Here is a 15,551-nt window from a genome sequence, read left to right as displayed (position 1 = left end):
CGGGGCAGGCCACTTCCTGCCACTCCGCTTGTATTCCTATTGGCCTATTACTATGATGCATTGCTTCACAGGCCAATGGGAATTTGCAGGTGGCAGAATGAAGTGGGCAATTTTTGCCATGATCATAAAGTGATGAAGCTGCAGGTATATGTGCAGACACCTCTAGATGCAAGCACTTTATGTCTGCTGCAGTCTTTTTTTCTTTTAAATGCTATAGTCTCTTTGAAGAAGAACTCCGGTCAAATAAAAACTTACCCTTGCAGTGGGTCTACCCTTGCACTCTGCAGGGGTTTAGTGCTCGTTTTGATCTAGGGGCTGAAATAAAACAGAATTGCTGATCTGATCCTGGCTTCCTCTGGCCTGCTAGACCGGTCCCAGCATCCCCTTCTCCCCCGGGCTTCGGCAGTCTAAGGACCACCAACATCATTACGTGTACTGCAGGTTCATTGACTTGCATTGGATGTGAGGATAACGAAGAACATTTTCAAGTGCGGGGGTAGGTTTTTATTTGCCCCGAGCTCCTCTTTAAACATGACACCTCGAAAATACACTAAAATATTCATCAATTGGAAGTACATCTACCTTCCCCACCCTTCTCATTCCCAGCATTACATTCGGGGCCGGATTTCCCACAAGGCCAACCAAGGCCCGGCCTCGGGGCAGCAGGGGGTGTGGAATTCCTATCTCCCGATGCCCGGGACATGCAGTTCCGGGCGCCGGGCAGATAGTTGTTTTCTACATTTAGCCCTGCTTTGGGCAAGCAGAGTTAAATGTACAGCGGGGAAGCCGCCGCTTGTTTTGTACAAGTGATCCAGGCGATGTCATCGAGATCACTTGTATGCAGCCTGCAGGTCTGCCATTCTCCATGGGGCTGGGGGGTTGGCAGGTAGGATAGCACATTGAGGAACCTGGCCTTGGGGCAGCAGAGAAGAGTAAATCCGGCCCTGATTACATTTACTGCTAAGGTGCAGAGTCTGCTTGAGTTCTCTTTTAACGGGCTTGTCTTTTGCTAACATGAAGCTGACCTTGGCACCATGTCACAGATGAAGCCATCTTTGTTTACACCACCTCGGTGTACAAGGCCAAAAATGTTTCGTTATCTGGTTTCTAGAACATCACCCATTAAAAATCGTTCTTAGAAAAAAGTACTTTCGCTCACAATTGAGTGACGCCTACGTGAAACCTTGATGGTTCTCTCTATAATGAGCTGCACTGTAGAGCCTGCCATGTGGAAAATAACTCTTGTAGTAGAATCTATTAATATTTCCCCTTTTCAAAGTGGAGCGTGATACTGTTGTGATGATTATTTGTTGATTGTGATTCTTGAGGGTTTATTAAATGTCTACATTCAACATGCGTCAACCTCTCGCTAGAAAAGTAGAGAAAGAGGTAGTCTCGACTTTCATGTCAACATAACTTAAATACAGCACCTTGAAGGTAAAAGGGAGGCTGCCATTGTTGTTCCCTCCATACGGGTGAGGTGAGGCAGATTGGGGGGCAAGACTGACCATGTCTAGCTACTTCAATGGCTGTCCTCTTTATTGAATAGCCCCAGTACTTTGTCACCGACCCAGAAAAAGGGTTTATTTTGTACCTCTCTGGAATACATGCCCATTTTCCCATGTTTTCTCCCTTTAAATATGCTGCAAGTACAGAACAATAGCTGTTGATGTGCCAGTGTTTTCCTATCTTCCTTTTTGGCATGACAACATGTTAATTCCTAAACACCTGATGTCAGCACTGCATCTTTCATTTCTGATGGGTTACAAATAGCACAGACCTCTCCTCATCTCCTTCTCCCTTTTCATCTCCATAACCTCACCCATCTCTTTCTCCCTTTTCATCTCCATAACCTCTCCCATCTCCTTCTCCCTTTTCATCTCCATATTGCCTCCTTCTCCCTTTTCATCCCCAAAACCTCCCCTCGTCTCCTTCTCCATAATCCCTCGTCTCCTTCTCCCTTTTCATCTCCATGACCCTTCCCAGTTTCCTTTTCCATCTTCATAACCTCCCCACATCTTCTCCCTTCTCATCTCCATAACCTCCCCTCGTCTCCTTCTCCCTTTTCATCCCCATAACCTCCCCTCATCTCCTTCTCCCTTTTCATCCCCATAACCCTTCCTCATCCCCTTCTCCCTTTTCATCCCCATAACCCTTCCTCATCTCCTCCCTTTTCATCTCCATAACCTCCCTACATCTCCTTCTCATCACCATAACCTCCCCACATCTCCATAACCCCTCATCTTCTCCTTCTCATCTCTATAACCCCTCCTCATCTCAATGTCTCCTCCTTGTGCGCAGGATCAATAGGGTATCTTTCCCCCATTATTGAACAGATAGAACAAAACACTTGCAATTGTATTTAGCAGAGAAAGAAAGAGACCAAAAGAGAAGTTCATTGTTAGGGTTTACATTCATTTTATTTTATACAATTCTTCTTCCTGGTCAGTAATAAAGCAGTTAGAGAATAAGCATGTTAGCGGGGACAGCCCTCCCATATTTCTTTTTACACAGCCTCCTATGAGGATGAGTAGGAGAGATGTGATTCAGACAAGTGTTGAGTTGTTCATTTTTGTTATTGAGGTTGATGGTTAAAGGAAAAGCTGCATATAGTTCCATTGAGTAATCATTTTGAATAATTGGAGATTTATTCGAAATTACATACGTTTCATATTTTGTATGTACAAGGTATGCAATATACAGGCTTGTGTTTCAGAGACAGAGTTGCAGTGCTTCCACTTGTGGCTGCTTCTCTTTATTCGCTAGGTACCCTTAGCAGACAACCAGAATGTCACCGTCGTTGTCTGAGACGTCTCTAAAGAGGGAGAAATGGAGATGGTGAATCGGATGGATGGTAATCAATGAAGGGATGGAGATAGGGATGGGCAGATGGATGAAGATAGAGATATGGATTGGGATGGAGGAAAGGATGGGGTGGATGAATGGAGATAGAGAAATAGTAGAAAACATAGGGATGGGAATATGGATGGATAAGGTTAGAGATGTAAATAGATGGATGAAGATAGATATATGGATTAGGATGGAGGAAGGGATGGGGTGTATGAAGGTAGATACATGGATTGGCATGGAGGAAGGGATGGGGTGTATGAAGGTAGATACATGGATTGGCATGGAGGAAGGGATGGGGTGTATGAAGGTAGATACATGGATTGGGATGGAGGAAGGGATGGGGTGTAGAGAGAGAGAGAGAGAGCGGATGAATGGAGATAGAGAGATGAATGGGGAAAGGTAGAAGAACGGATGGGAATACCGATATATCCATAGATGGTAGAAAACAGGGATGGGCAGATGGATAAGGTTAGAGGTGTGAATATGTGATTAGATGGATAAAGATAGAGATATGGATTGGGATGGAGGAAGGGATGGGGTGTAGAGAGAGAGAGAGAGAGAGAGAGAGAGAGAGGGGTGGATGAATGGAGATAGAGAGATGGTAGAAAACATAGGGATGGGAAGATGGATGGATAAGGTTAGGGATGTGAAAAGATGGATACAGATAGATATATGGATTGGGATGGAGGAAGGGATGGGGTGTAGAGAGAGAGAGAGAGAGAGAGGTGAATGAATGGAGAAAGAGAGATGGATGGGGAAAGGTAGAAGAATGGATGGGAATACAGATACGTCCCCAGATGGACATAGACGGTAAAAAAAATTCAATTCCAGGTTCAGGTTACAAAAGCAAAAGTCACAGGCTGCTCAATCAACAGCGTAAAGCTTTTGGGACTTCATATGTTTTGTAAACGAATGGAGTAGAAAACTCTATTAGGATAGGCAGTGCTCGCATCCAAAACAAACTCAAGTAGGCCCCGTACTTATGGAAGAGGTACAGGAAACAAGGGATCTGTGTCCCCTTCTACAAGGTCTGCAATAAATATATAAACAGACCAGTGAGCTATCGGAACAGTTGACATAATTTAGAAAATACAGTGTAAATATCATCAATAAATAAAATGCATCATAAGATTATACAAAAGAATTGCATTTGTAAATATCAAGAAAATCTTTATATATGTATAAGATATATATATATATTACTAATATATTGTATTCTGTATAATTCCAACTCCAGTCAAATAAAAAAAAACAAACAGAAAAACTAGTGGTCCCTCAGCGGGGGATTAAAATAAACTCCCTATGTATATCGATTTCAGATGTAATATATATTCACTACAGAGATAGACGGTGGAATGAATGAGAGAAGAATAGATAGTTAGAGTTCTGAATGAGCTCCGAGGGGTTAATTGAGATAGAGGGATAGATGAGTGTGGAGAGAGACCGTGAGTTATAGGGTGGGATGGAGAGATAAGGGTGGATGGAGATGGGGAAGCTGAAACGAATGGAAACACAACATATGGGTCGGGAATGAGAGACTGAATAGACAGAGATATTGATGAATGTAAAGAACTAGACAGTGGGATGAATGGAGATAGATGGAGGTTGGGATAGAGAGGGGTGGGCAGAGATGTGGGTAGAAGGTGGGAATAGAGAGAATGAATAGACACAGAGATGTGGATGGATGGAGATAGAGAGGGAGGGAGTGATAGAGAGGGTGGGGGAGATAGATGGAGATAGGGAGGGAGAGATAGAGAGGGTGGGAGAGATATATGGAGATAGAGAGGGAGGCAGAGATAGATGGAGATAGAGAGGGAGGGGGAGATAGATGGAGATAGAGAGGGAGGCAGAGATAGATGGAGATAGAGAGGGAGGGGGAGATAGATGGAGATAGAGAGGGAGGGAGGGATAGAGAGGGTGGGGGAGATAGATGGAGAGGGAGGGAGAGATAGAGAGGGTGGGAAAGATAGACAGAGATAGAGAGGGAGGCAGAGATAGATGGAGATAGAGAGGGTGGGGGAGATAGATGGAGATAGAGAGGGAGGGAGGGATAGAGAGGGTGGGGGAGATAGATGGAGAGAGGGAGGGAGAGATAGAGAGGGTGGGAGAGATATATGGAGATAGAGAGGGAGGGAGAGATAGATGGAGATAGAGAGGGAGGGGGAGATAGATGGAGATAGAGAGGGAGGCAGAGATAGATGGAGATAGAGAGGGAGGGGGAGATAGATGGAGATAGAGAGGGAGGGAGGGATAGAGATGGTGGGGGAGATAGATGGAGAGGGAGGGAGAGATAGAGAGGGTGGGAAAGATAGACAGAGATAGAGAGGGAGGCAGAGATAGATGGAGATAGAGAGGGTGGGGGAGATAGATGGAGATAGAGATGGAGGGAGAGATAGAGAGGGTGGGGGAGATAGATGGAGATAGAGAGGGAGGCAGAGATAGATGGAGATAGAGAGGGAGGCAGAGATAGATGGAGATAGAGAGGGAGGGAGAGATAGGTGGAGGTGGAGATAGATAGGGTGGGGAAGATAAATGGAGATAGATGGAGAGATAGATGGATGGGGACACACATAAACTGTCAGTGCCTCTCCGTAGGTTTCTACTATTGCCAGTTGATGTTAATTTATACTGCATAGTACAAGGACAGTTTAACATTTTACCTTTCATTTATGCTGTATAAAAAATATTGTATTTCAGGAGCGATACACCTGTCCAAGCCTCGCCCTGCACCCAAAGGAGAACGTATTCATAGCACAGACTAATGGCAACTACATTGCTTTATTTTCTACTCAGCGCCCCTACAAAATGAACAAGAGAAAGCGATATGAGGGACACAAGGTAACGTGCTATGTTCTCTCTCTACACTGAGTGTACTTACTGTATTTTGTTACTTACTGGCTATTTTTTAAACCATAGAAAGGCAGAAAATGTGTACACATCTGGGATGGAAGGGGTGTAATAGGTCCAGGGTGGGGGGTTGGGGGGGGGCTGGTATCACAAACCAGATAGCAAGGTGTCCCAGGGAGGAGCAGAGCTTCCGATTCATTATTGGGCGCAGGAAGCTGAGAGATTTGGCTTGAATGATTTCAGTGCTTCTGTGACCTTTTGAAGATGAACTGCTACACAGTGCCTGCAGCTAAAATGGTCAGTGAGGGCATGTGAAAACACTTGAATGTCCACTGCCTGGCCACAGATTCATTTTAAGGCCTTGTGCTGATGAAATCAGTTTAAGACCTCATTAAGACCTAATGCAGCATGCACACCCGTAAACGAGCCGATCCCAGGAAGGACAGGTGCTGTGTGTAATTGCATGTAGCAGCCTGTTCTTCACTATGAGAGGACGCGGCTGTACGCTGTCATCCGCCCGCCCACACTTGCACACCTGTGCGGGTCTGGGTGTTCACACTTGGATGCACACTGTCTGCATCCAAGTGTGGACACCCGGAGCCTCACAGAAGTGCGGATGATAGGGTACAGCCCGTCCTCCCACAGGGAAGAACAGGCAGCACTTGTCCCTCCCAGGATCGGCCCATTTACAGGCGTGCACGCTCCAAGGATGTGTATGCCCCCTCTGAATGAGGCCTAAGGCGCTTCTGAGATCATCAGAATTTATTGGCAGGTGCATTTGGCATGGAGTTGAGTTTGTGTTCCATTAGATTTTTATTGGAATGCAAACCATGACATGTACTAGAAAGGATAGTGTAGTGGCTGCATGTGTATGTATGTTTGTTTGTAGCAGCCTGTATGTATGTTTTGTTTTGCTTTTCCTGTAACTAAGTTTGTACACGAAGCATGTTCGCCTAGTAAAGTACTTTAAAGGAGAACTATGGGGTTAAGGCTTTCCCCCATAGTTCTCCTTAGGGTAACGGGAGGACACAAACTAGCGTCCTCCCGTCACCCTAGGCTCAGTATATAGAGAGCTGCTTACAGGTCGGCTAGAACTATGAGGTGAGTGGAAATCACTCACCTCATAGTTCTCCTTTTAAATGCTACTGGGTCAGTTTCCTTCAGCTTTACTGCGAGAACACAACATAATAGAAATTAAAGTTTTGCCAAGCTTTACATTTTGGCTCGTCCTTGAGATAAACTCTACATTTAGGGCTTGTTCATACCAATTGCGGTGGGTTCCAGAGCAGTAGCTGCTGGAACGCACCGCAATCGCTCACATAACTTCCCCCTGCGTTCTGGGGCGGGGCGATGCATTAAATTCAATGGCATCGCTTCCACACACCGCCCGCCCGCAGACCCTTGGCAAAACATAGCCTGCGTTCCATTCCACTGCAAACGCAAAAAATGCTGCTCGCTCTATTTTTAGCTTTTGCGGTGGAAAGGAACGCAGGCAATGTTTCACCACACGTCTGATCGCACTGTGGGTGGGAGGGGGGCGTCGAATTCAATGGCACCACCACGCCCCCTCCCGCCCCAGAATGCAGGGGGAAGTTTTGTGAGCGTTTGCGGTGCGGTCCAGCAGCTACCGTTCTGTGTGAACAAGCCCTTAGGGGCTGATCTTTGGGATCTGTTATCAAAGCAAAATGAACGCCGGTATGTGTTCGCTCACCTCTCGATCTACTGAGCCGACCTGTGACAGTCTCATTGTCACAGGTCGGCTAGAACTATGAGGTGAGTGAAAAGCACTCCCCTCATAGTTCTCCTTTAACATAAGTCTCTGGTCCCGGGCATCAGCTGATCTGCATCTTTGCAGCCCTGACAGCTTCACCAGCGGAGGCAGAATTGCTAATAGGTTATATATTTAGGAATGTAAACAGCTCCACCATTAGAAAGTCGTAATAGTTTATACTTCAGAATTCAAACCTGACAGGAGAGGTTCAGTAAGCGTTCCGCACATCAGATGACTGCCTGGGGGATATAGACAGAGATCCCAAATATAAGCCACACTTTGTACCTGGCAGCGCCGCAATTGGCGGCTCGTTCATCTATTATTCACTTCCAGCTCTTTGTCTACATGTGAGCTCCTCCAAACACTTTTACCTGTGGCAGTAAACGCGAGAGCAGACTGCTTCTGTTGTGCATAGCAATACAAGTTAATATTTGGTTTGATGGATTCAACTGGAGGAAATGTTTAATTTTATACTGAATCTGTCACGGAGGAGTGAAGATCACGGCGTTGCAGAGAAGACTGAGACACTGCTTTATTCATGTTACAGTTGTTAAGTAATGAGCGGTGGGAATTTTATTTCCTTTTATTTACCCACTTGTCTACCAGCGCTGTTTATAAATGTCAGCTGGTTAGCAGTGATTTACAGCTGCCCGATCACTTCTATACCCCCCAAAAGTGCCACCTAACTGCCCATGCCATGTATTCCACAGACTTGGGATGGGCATGGCGGGTGGAGCAGTGGTAGATAGCACACATCTGTTCACTGATCTCCCCTCCTATGAATTACCCCCCGGAAGCGATGAGCATATTGTCACTTCCGGGTTCAGAGCTCTTATTCCCAAACTGCTGTGGCCTGGGGGAAGAAGCTGACGAAGCACATTGTGTGACAATTGTGAACACCAAAGTGTGTAGTCATTTCACGGGCACACACAATTTTAACGTTTGACATGTTTATCTAGTTACTTGGATAAACCACATCTTTCTAATTTTTTTTTATTGTTTACGAAAAAGTTTGGGATTATATTGTGCTTGTTTGGGGCTAAAATGAAAGCAGAACTCCGGGAAAAATTATGATTAACCTTTGCAGTGGGGCTACCCTTACATTGCAAAGGTTGACGGCTCGTTTGTGTCTAGAGAGGAAAATAAAAAAGCATTACTCACCTGATCTTTGGAGCCAGCCGGCGGTGACAGCGTTCCGTCCAGCCTGTCTCCTACGCTGCAGCAAATAGAATGTGCCTCGACGTGCTCATGTTCTATACACTGTGTAAAGAACGTCATGATTTACGGGACCTTAGACTGCTGCAGCAGAGGGGGACAAAGGCTATACGGACTGGACTTGAGAGCCGACCAGCTAAGAGGATTAGGTGAGTATATCTATTATTATTTTCCTCCACCTCCTTGACCCTTGCAGTGCATGGGGTAGCGTGGGAGTTCCTTTAGCGTACGTTATACTGAAAATTTGGGTTTGAGAAACAGTTGCACTAATATCATGTGGCATATATCATTGGGGAAGGGGGGATTAAAATGTGCATTTTAACATGTGCACAAAATGGTGACCACACTGTTTGTATTGCATACAAACACAGCGGCGTTGTTACTCTCCCCCTTCGGATTTTTATTCCCTCCTTACCTTTTTGTTCAGTGTTGTTCTCAATTCACATACTCACCTGCCTAGCAAACCTAGCATTGCACCATTGCTTTGCGCTGTTGACACAAGCTGGTTTCCATCTCGTCCCCCGCTGTCCCTACTCCTGCAGCCTCCAGGGATATATGTCGGGGATATCCCAGGAGCAGAGCACGTCATTGTGTTCTGATTCTAGGCGAGAATGGTAGCAGTCCAGAGAAGAAGAAAAAATGGTAAAGAATAGGGATGCACAGATACCGAGTATTTGGGCGAGTATTCATACTGGCCCAAATGTTCCGATACTTATCCCCGATACCGCAACTTCTGGGCAGTGCCGCGAGGAAACATGGAGCCGGGCAATCGGGAATCGGGGCCGTGGGTAATGACTGGTGGCCCGGCTTTCTGATTGGCCAGGAAGCCAATCAACATCGAGCCGGCCAAACAGGCCATGGTTAATGACCCACCTCCCGGCTTCCTGATTGGCCAGGAAGCCGGCTTCCTGGCCAATCAAGTGGGTGATGACACGCTGTCCGGCATCCCAATTGCACAGGAAGCCGGCTCCATGCTACCAGAAGTACAGGTCTGTCTGCTCGTCACAGACGAGCAGACGAGTGGATTTTCGAGCCCTGGGTATTGGCGAGTAACCAAATATAAATATCGGTACGGTATGGGTGCATCCCTAGTAAAGAAACTGGGAAAAAGTCACATTTCTGGTTTGTCCTTTGCAGCAAAATCCCACAACAGGAGATTAGGATTCCACGAGCGTTCCCTACAAGAACAATGTACTAACCTCTGTATTGTACGAGAGCCAGGAACTTAACAAGTGGAACCGAGTGTTTTTGTTATTCATCAGTCGGTGTAAATGGCAGAATTGACAATGCTCTACATTACTTCTGAATGAAGATCATCTTCTGTTTGTCCCCAATGAGGGGGAGCGGATGATATTCTCAGACAAGCTCATGAATCTTTTCTTCACGCTCTGTTATGCGTGTCTCTTACAGGTTGAAGGCTTTGCCGTGGGATGCGAGTTCTCTCCCGATGGGTCACTTATCGTCACGGGAAGTTCAGACGGCTCCGTCTATTTCTACAATTATCATACTTCAAAGATGGTCAGATCTCTGCCTGGGGACGGGAACGCGTGTGTCAGTATCAACTGTCACCCGGTTCTGACGTCCCTCGTGGCAACCGCTCACTGGGACGGGCAGATCAGGGTTTGGCAGTAGCCGTGTTTTGTAACAATTGTGTGACCTGACTGCCTAGCTTTAGTTGTATGTCCAGCCAAAACTTTATTATTTCTCTGCCATTGACTTCCTGACCATCATTTAGTGTCCTGACTGTCTTCAGGAAAACTCTGTAGCGGAGCACTGAACAGCAGTAAAAACATAGTGTCCACTAATTCCCTACTTTAACCCCTTCACGACCTATGACGGGATAATCCCGTCATGAAGTCAGAAGGGGTTACACAGACTGTTCCGTTTTGTCGAGCCGGCGACTGCTTTACGGTAGAAACGATTCTGGCGGCTTAGCTGCCGCCAGATCGCTTCTACGATCCGGTAACCGGGACGCCTCCCGCCTTGTTTCCTGGGCTCCGCCGCCACTCCTACGGGACCGGCTTGCCGGGTGTCGGCGGGAAGCTGGGGAGGAGAGCGGCGAACATCTGTTCGCTGAACCCCCTCCACGTACTATGGGACCAGGAGCGACACGTATTGCATCATTTCCAGTCCCACAGCTGTCATTGATGATTGCGCTACACATGTTGGGTATCGCTGCGCACGCCGGAGTCAGAGCAATGATTCTAAGGCTGATATATACACATATCTCTAAACTGATGACCTGTAGAGGCCTTTAAAGCGTCGCCTATGGACTTTTTGGGGTACTGAAATTTGTCACAGTTTCAAGGACGCACATAATTTTTAACCTGGCATGTTGGGTATCTATTTACTCGTTGTAACCTCATCTTTTATATTTTACCAAAAAAATGGTTTCCTATAGTGTTTTGGGGCACTATATTTAACTTAAGTGCATTTTTGACTATATTTTTGGGTTTGATAATAAGTTGGCGCTAATGTCGTGCAACATCAAAATTTGCAACTGCCGCCATTTTATTCTACAGGGTCTCGGCTTTCAGAAAATATATAATGTTTGGGGGTTTTAAGTCATTTTCAGGCCTAAAATGTGGATTATAACATAAAAACAAAAACGCCTTTCTCCTTAAGGGGTTAACCATAATGCAGGAAGAAAAGGTTTTGGCTGGACTTGCACTTTAAATAATTCAGCAAAAGGTTAAATTACAAAATCTAGTCCATTTAGGTTTAGGTAGCATCTACTGCTTGTACAAAGTGTATATAAGATTGTATATTTTAACACCCTAGTTCATAAGCGTCCATATATACAAGTCATACATGTTTGTGGATGTGTTTGAATGATGACTGACGATTTAGACAACGCCAGCTTGAGACATTATCACTGCGCACCCGATTTCCACCAACAGCACCTAGGAAAGGGTGATGTCACCCTCCCACATCTCGCAAGAGGATGCATTTGCACAGTGTAAGAAAGTGGTGACAAGAGAGCATGGAGCCAATCAGGAAGCCAGGCGGCGTGTAATGACTCACTGCCTGGCTTCCTGATTGGTTCGGGAAACTGGCCAATTAATTACCCGCCCCCCGGCTTCCTGATTGGCCAGAAAGCCGGCTCCATGCTTCCTCGTCACATCGTGATGAGGGAGCATGGAGCCAGCTAATTGGGAAGCCGGGCAGCGAGTCATTACATGCCGCCCAGCTTCCTGATTGGTCGGGAAGCTGGCCAAACAGGAAGCTGGGGGGCGGGTCATTACCCGCCACTTCCTGATTGGCCAGAAAGCCGGCTCCTGCTTCCTCGTCACGTGGTAATGAGGGAGCCGGCTTCCCCGCTAATCAGGAGTCATTGCATGCCACCCGGCTTCCTTTATGGGACTTCCGGTATCGGCGAGTACCGAAGAAAAAAAAATGATCGGTACTCAATACCGAAAAGCCGTTATTGGTGCATCCCTATTTCATGACACCACCCTTTCTTGTGCGTAAGGGAAGTCATTTTTCCTACTTTTCTCTACAGGTGTTTTTATTTTTGTATTGGAGTGTGGGCTATTATTTAACCCCTTGCACTTAGACAGGTCTGGCACCTCCAAGCTGTAGAGTCATCCAATCACTTTTTCATGACTCACACCTGGGGCTCCCCCCTCCAAATCCCACCCACCTCCACACTTTGGATCCCTGGCTCTCCCATTTGCTCCTGGGAGCCCGGGACCACAAAAAAACACAGCCAGGATGGTGAGATCACATTGAAATGCATCTATTCCCATCGTCCTCTGCAGCACTTGAACCCAGAAGCGTTCAACTCTGAGCATTTCCAGATTCAGCGCTATCAAAATCCCTCCAGAAAAGCCATTCGAGCACAGTCTGTGACGACCCCTAAACTGACGACGAAATTTGCCCCAAACACTGATATTTTGGGGTACTGTAATTCTTGGTGGTTTCCCGGGCGCAGACAGTTTTGAGGCGTGACATATTTATTTATCTATTTACCTAACCTCATCTTTTATTTTGTACGAAAACTTGTGGATTAAAATGTATTTGTGTGCACTAAAACGAGTTTCTCTGTATTCTTTCCCGAAAATATGGATTTCTTAGACTGTTAACCAAATATCGTACAACAACAAAAAAAAATTGCAACATTTATCATTTGATTCCACAGGAAAATATATCTGTGTTTGGGGGGTTTTGAGTCATTTTCTAGATAACAAATGAAAAAAGTGCTCCGAAGGCAAAGTGGTTAAAGAGACCCTGTGACCTTACCGACTCGGTGCAATCACTGTACAAAAAATTCTCAGGGTTCTGATTAACAGATGATGTGGATTGGAGCGACATTCACCATATTTGTTCCCAGAGTATTTTTGTACAAGTCATTCTGAATTGAGGAAGCCGGTCGGACGACCAGTGAAACATTTTCAAGAAAAATACAGCGAGTCCAGTTGCCTCGACTTATTTTTGATTCAGCAATCGACTATTATCAAGCGGGGCCACCCCCACTGTTAGGATTTCGTCCAATCCCTGTGAGCAGTGTATGGCCTGCATGCACACGAGGCCTTCTAGGATATCTGTAGCAAGAAGCTACGAATTCTTGTGGCAGAAATCTCGGGTGTCCCCATTTAGTAAATGCGGCCGCTGTACCCGTTCATGTTAACGGACAGGGTGACAGCAGCTGCATCGGTCAGCGGCAGTCCGCATGCAATTGAATACACTCCAAGCTGGCTCCCGGGATGGACTACAATCTCAATACAAATCAGTAAACTAAACCTGAGATTGTAGTCCATCACAGGAGCGAGCTTGGAGCGGTGACTACTTTACAGCACACATAGGGACCATGGGGAACACAAGTAGCCCCCCTCCAGAAGGAAGGACAGTGTCGGCACCAATTCAGAGATGATTGGAGGATCTACAGCCGAGTGATACACAAATAAGATACATTGAGGGCAGGTTCACACCATTATCCGGACCAGATCTGGTCTGGAAAATGGTGTGAACCTGCACGCAGTTCCAGTGCATTCCAGACCAGACAAAATGAGACTAGCAGTATTTTTCTGGTCTGGTCTGGAACAGACTGCGCTGGTATAAACATAGGCCAGAAATAGCCTAGGGATACATTAGGATGCATGTTGGGTCCGGAAACACTCTGGTCTGGAGATGATCTGGATGTGGTGTGAACCTGCCCTGAGGGGAATTTATCAAAACTGGAGCAGACAGAATCTGGAGCAGCTGTGCACTGCAACCAATCAGCCTCATTTTCAAATCTTAACTGAACAAACAGATGAGAGAAGCTGATTGGTTGTCATGCACAGCTGCTGCTCCAAGTTTTGATAAATTCTCCCCATTGTTGTTAATAGTTAAGGTTCCTGAATGGATTTTTAAAATTTCACTTTAGCTCTAGCACACCAGCTCACCCTTCTCCGGTGTGTTGGTGATTTGGGAACCCCTTTTGCCTTCTTATTGGTAATATAAGCAGGGCCGGATTTCCCACAAGGCCAACCGAGGCCCGGCCTTGGGGCAGCAGGGAGTAGGGGGGCGACAGCAGTGTTGAATTCCTATCTCCAGATGCCCGGGACATGCAGTGCCGGGCGGGTAGTGTTTTTTTACATTTAGCCCTGCTTTGGGCAAGCAGAGCTAAATGTACAGCGGGGAAGCCACCGCTTGTTTTGTATGCAGCATGCAGGTCTGCCATTCTCCATGGGGGAAGGTTGGCGGGTAGGGGGGGCCTTGGGGCAGCAGAGAGAGAGTAAATCCGGCCCTGAATACAAGAGAGGGATTCCCGACCAAACGCAATGCATGGAACTTTACATACAGATCATCTTCTGCATTAAAGTGTCAGTACTAAGGTCAGAGGAGTTACTTGACCGACAGTCATTGTACATCTGAATATGATTGGTCATACAGCAATCGGTAACAAACCCTCCTGTGGCTTCAGCAGAACTCAATGTACTCAAATGCAATCCATCCGTATAGAAGAGGGAAAGCTACACCGACAATAGAACCGCATCCTTTATTTGTAGAGAAGAAAATAATTCAAAGTACATTCTTCTTCAAACCATTTATGAATATTACACCTTCCAGCTTAAGGATTGACAGTGTGAACTGTATTCATCACACGTGCTAACCAGTAGGATGAATACTATTAACAAGTCTCTCTATACGCTGGGGGGTGTAACATTCACGGGTTTGAAGAATGTACTTTGAATTTGGATTGACAGTGTGATCGGTATTTACCAAATGTGCCAACCAGTACGATGAATACTGTTAACGTGCCTATCCGTAGGGTGGGAGGTGTTTTGTTCTTAAATGCCTCTAAGAATGTACTTTTCACAAATGTTTGCTCTGCAGACAATTGTAGAACGCGGTTCTATTGTCGGTGCAGCTTTCCCTCTTCTATACGGACGGATTGCATTTGAGTACATTGAGTTCTGTTGAAGCCACAGGAGGGTTGTGTTAGTGATTGCTGTATGACCACCGACAATCCTTGTATGTCTGAATGAGACTGAAGTAACTCCTCTGAACTTCGTACTGACACTTTGATACAGCAGGTGTGTCAGGGGTCTGCAGTGGGTGTGTTTGGGAATCCCTCTCAAGGTGCCCATACACTGTACGATAGTCGTGGGAAATCCCGCGATCGTACGATAACCGCAAAGTGTATGGAAGGCGTGCAAACCGTTTCTACTGTACGGCCGCATGTCTTCCGTCGAACAAGCAGGCTGGAAAACCTGGGTTAGTGTCGTGCTTGGTCGACAACTGCCGAACGGGCCGGTGTGCGCAACCTCACACTGCCTGTTTGCCGTCATCGGAAGCCCGCCCCTCATTGCAGTGATCGGAAGCCCGCCCCTCATTGCAGTCATCGGAACGCCCCCCCTCAGGGGGGCGGGCATGCGATGAT

General features: G+C 46.4%; 1 protein-coding gene across 1 annotated transcript in view; it reads left to right on the top strand.

Annotated features, from left to right (window-relative positions):
• The window catches only part of WDR25 (WD repeat domain 25), a 57,831-nt gene extending 47,470 nt beyond the window's left edge, over positions 1 to 10,361 (top strand). The window contains exons 5-6 of the mRNA XM_018572031.1: positions 5,548 to 5,688; positions 10,094 to 10,361. Of these exons, the coding sequence (XP_018427533.1) occupies positions 5,548 to 5,688; positions 10,094 to 10,315 (363 nt within the window). The 3' untranslated portion in view covers positions 10,316 to 10,361. The remainder of the gene's footprint in view (positions 1 to 5,547; positions 5,689 to 10,093) is intronic.
• The last annotated feature ends 5,190 nt before the right edge of the window (positions 10,362 to 15,551 follow it).

Source organism: Nanorana parkeri, unplaced genomic scaffold (assembly GCF_000935625.1).
Source record: "Nanorana parkeri isolate BGI_ZX_2015 unplaced genomic scaffold, ASM93562v1 scaffold1906, whole genome shotgun sequence".
NCBI lineage: Eukaryota > Metazoa > Chordata > Amphibia > Anura > Dicroglossidae > Nanorana > Nanorana parkeri.
The sequence above is the reverse complement of the archived record's forward strand: the minus strand, read 5'-3'. Positions and strand labels throughout refer to the sequence as shown.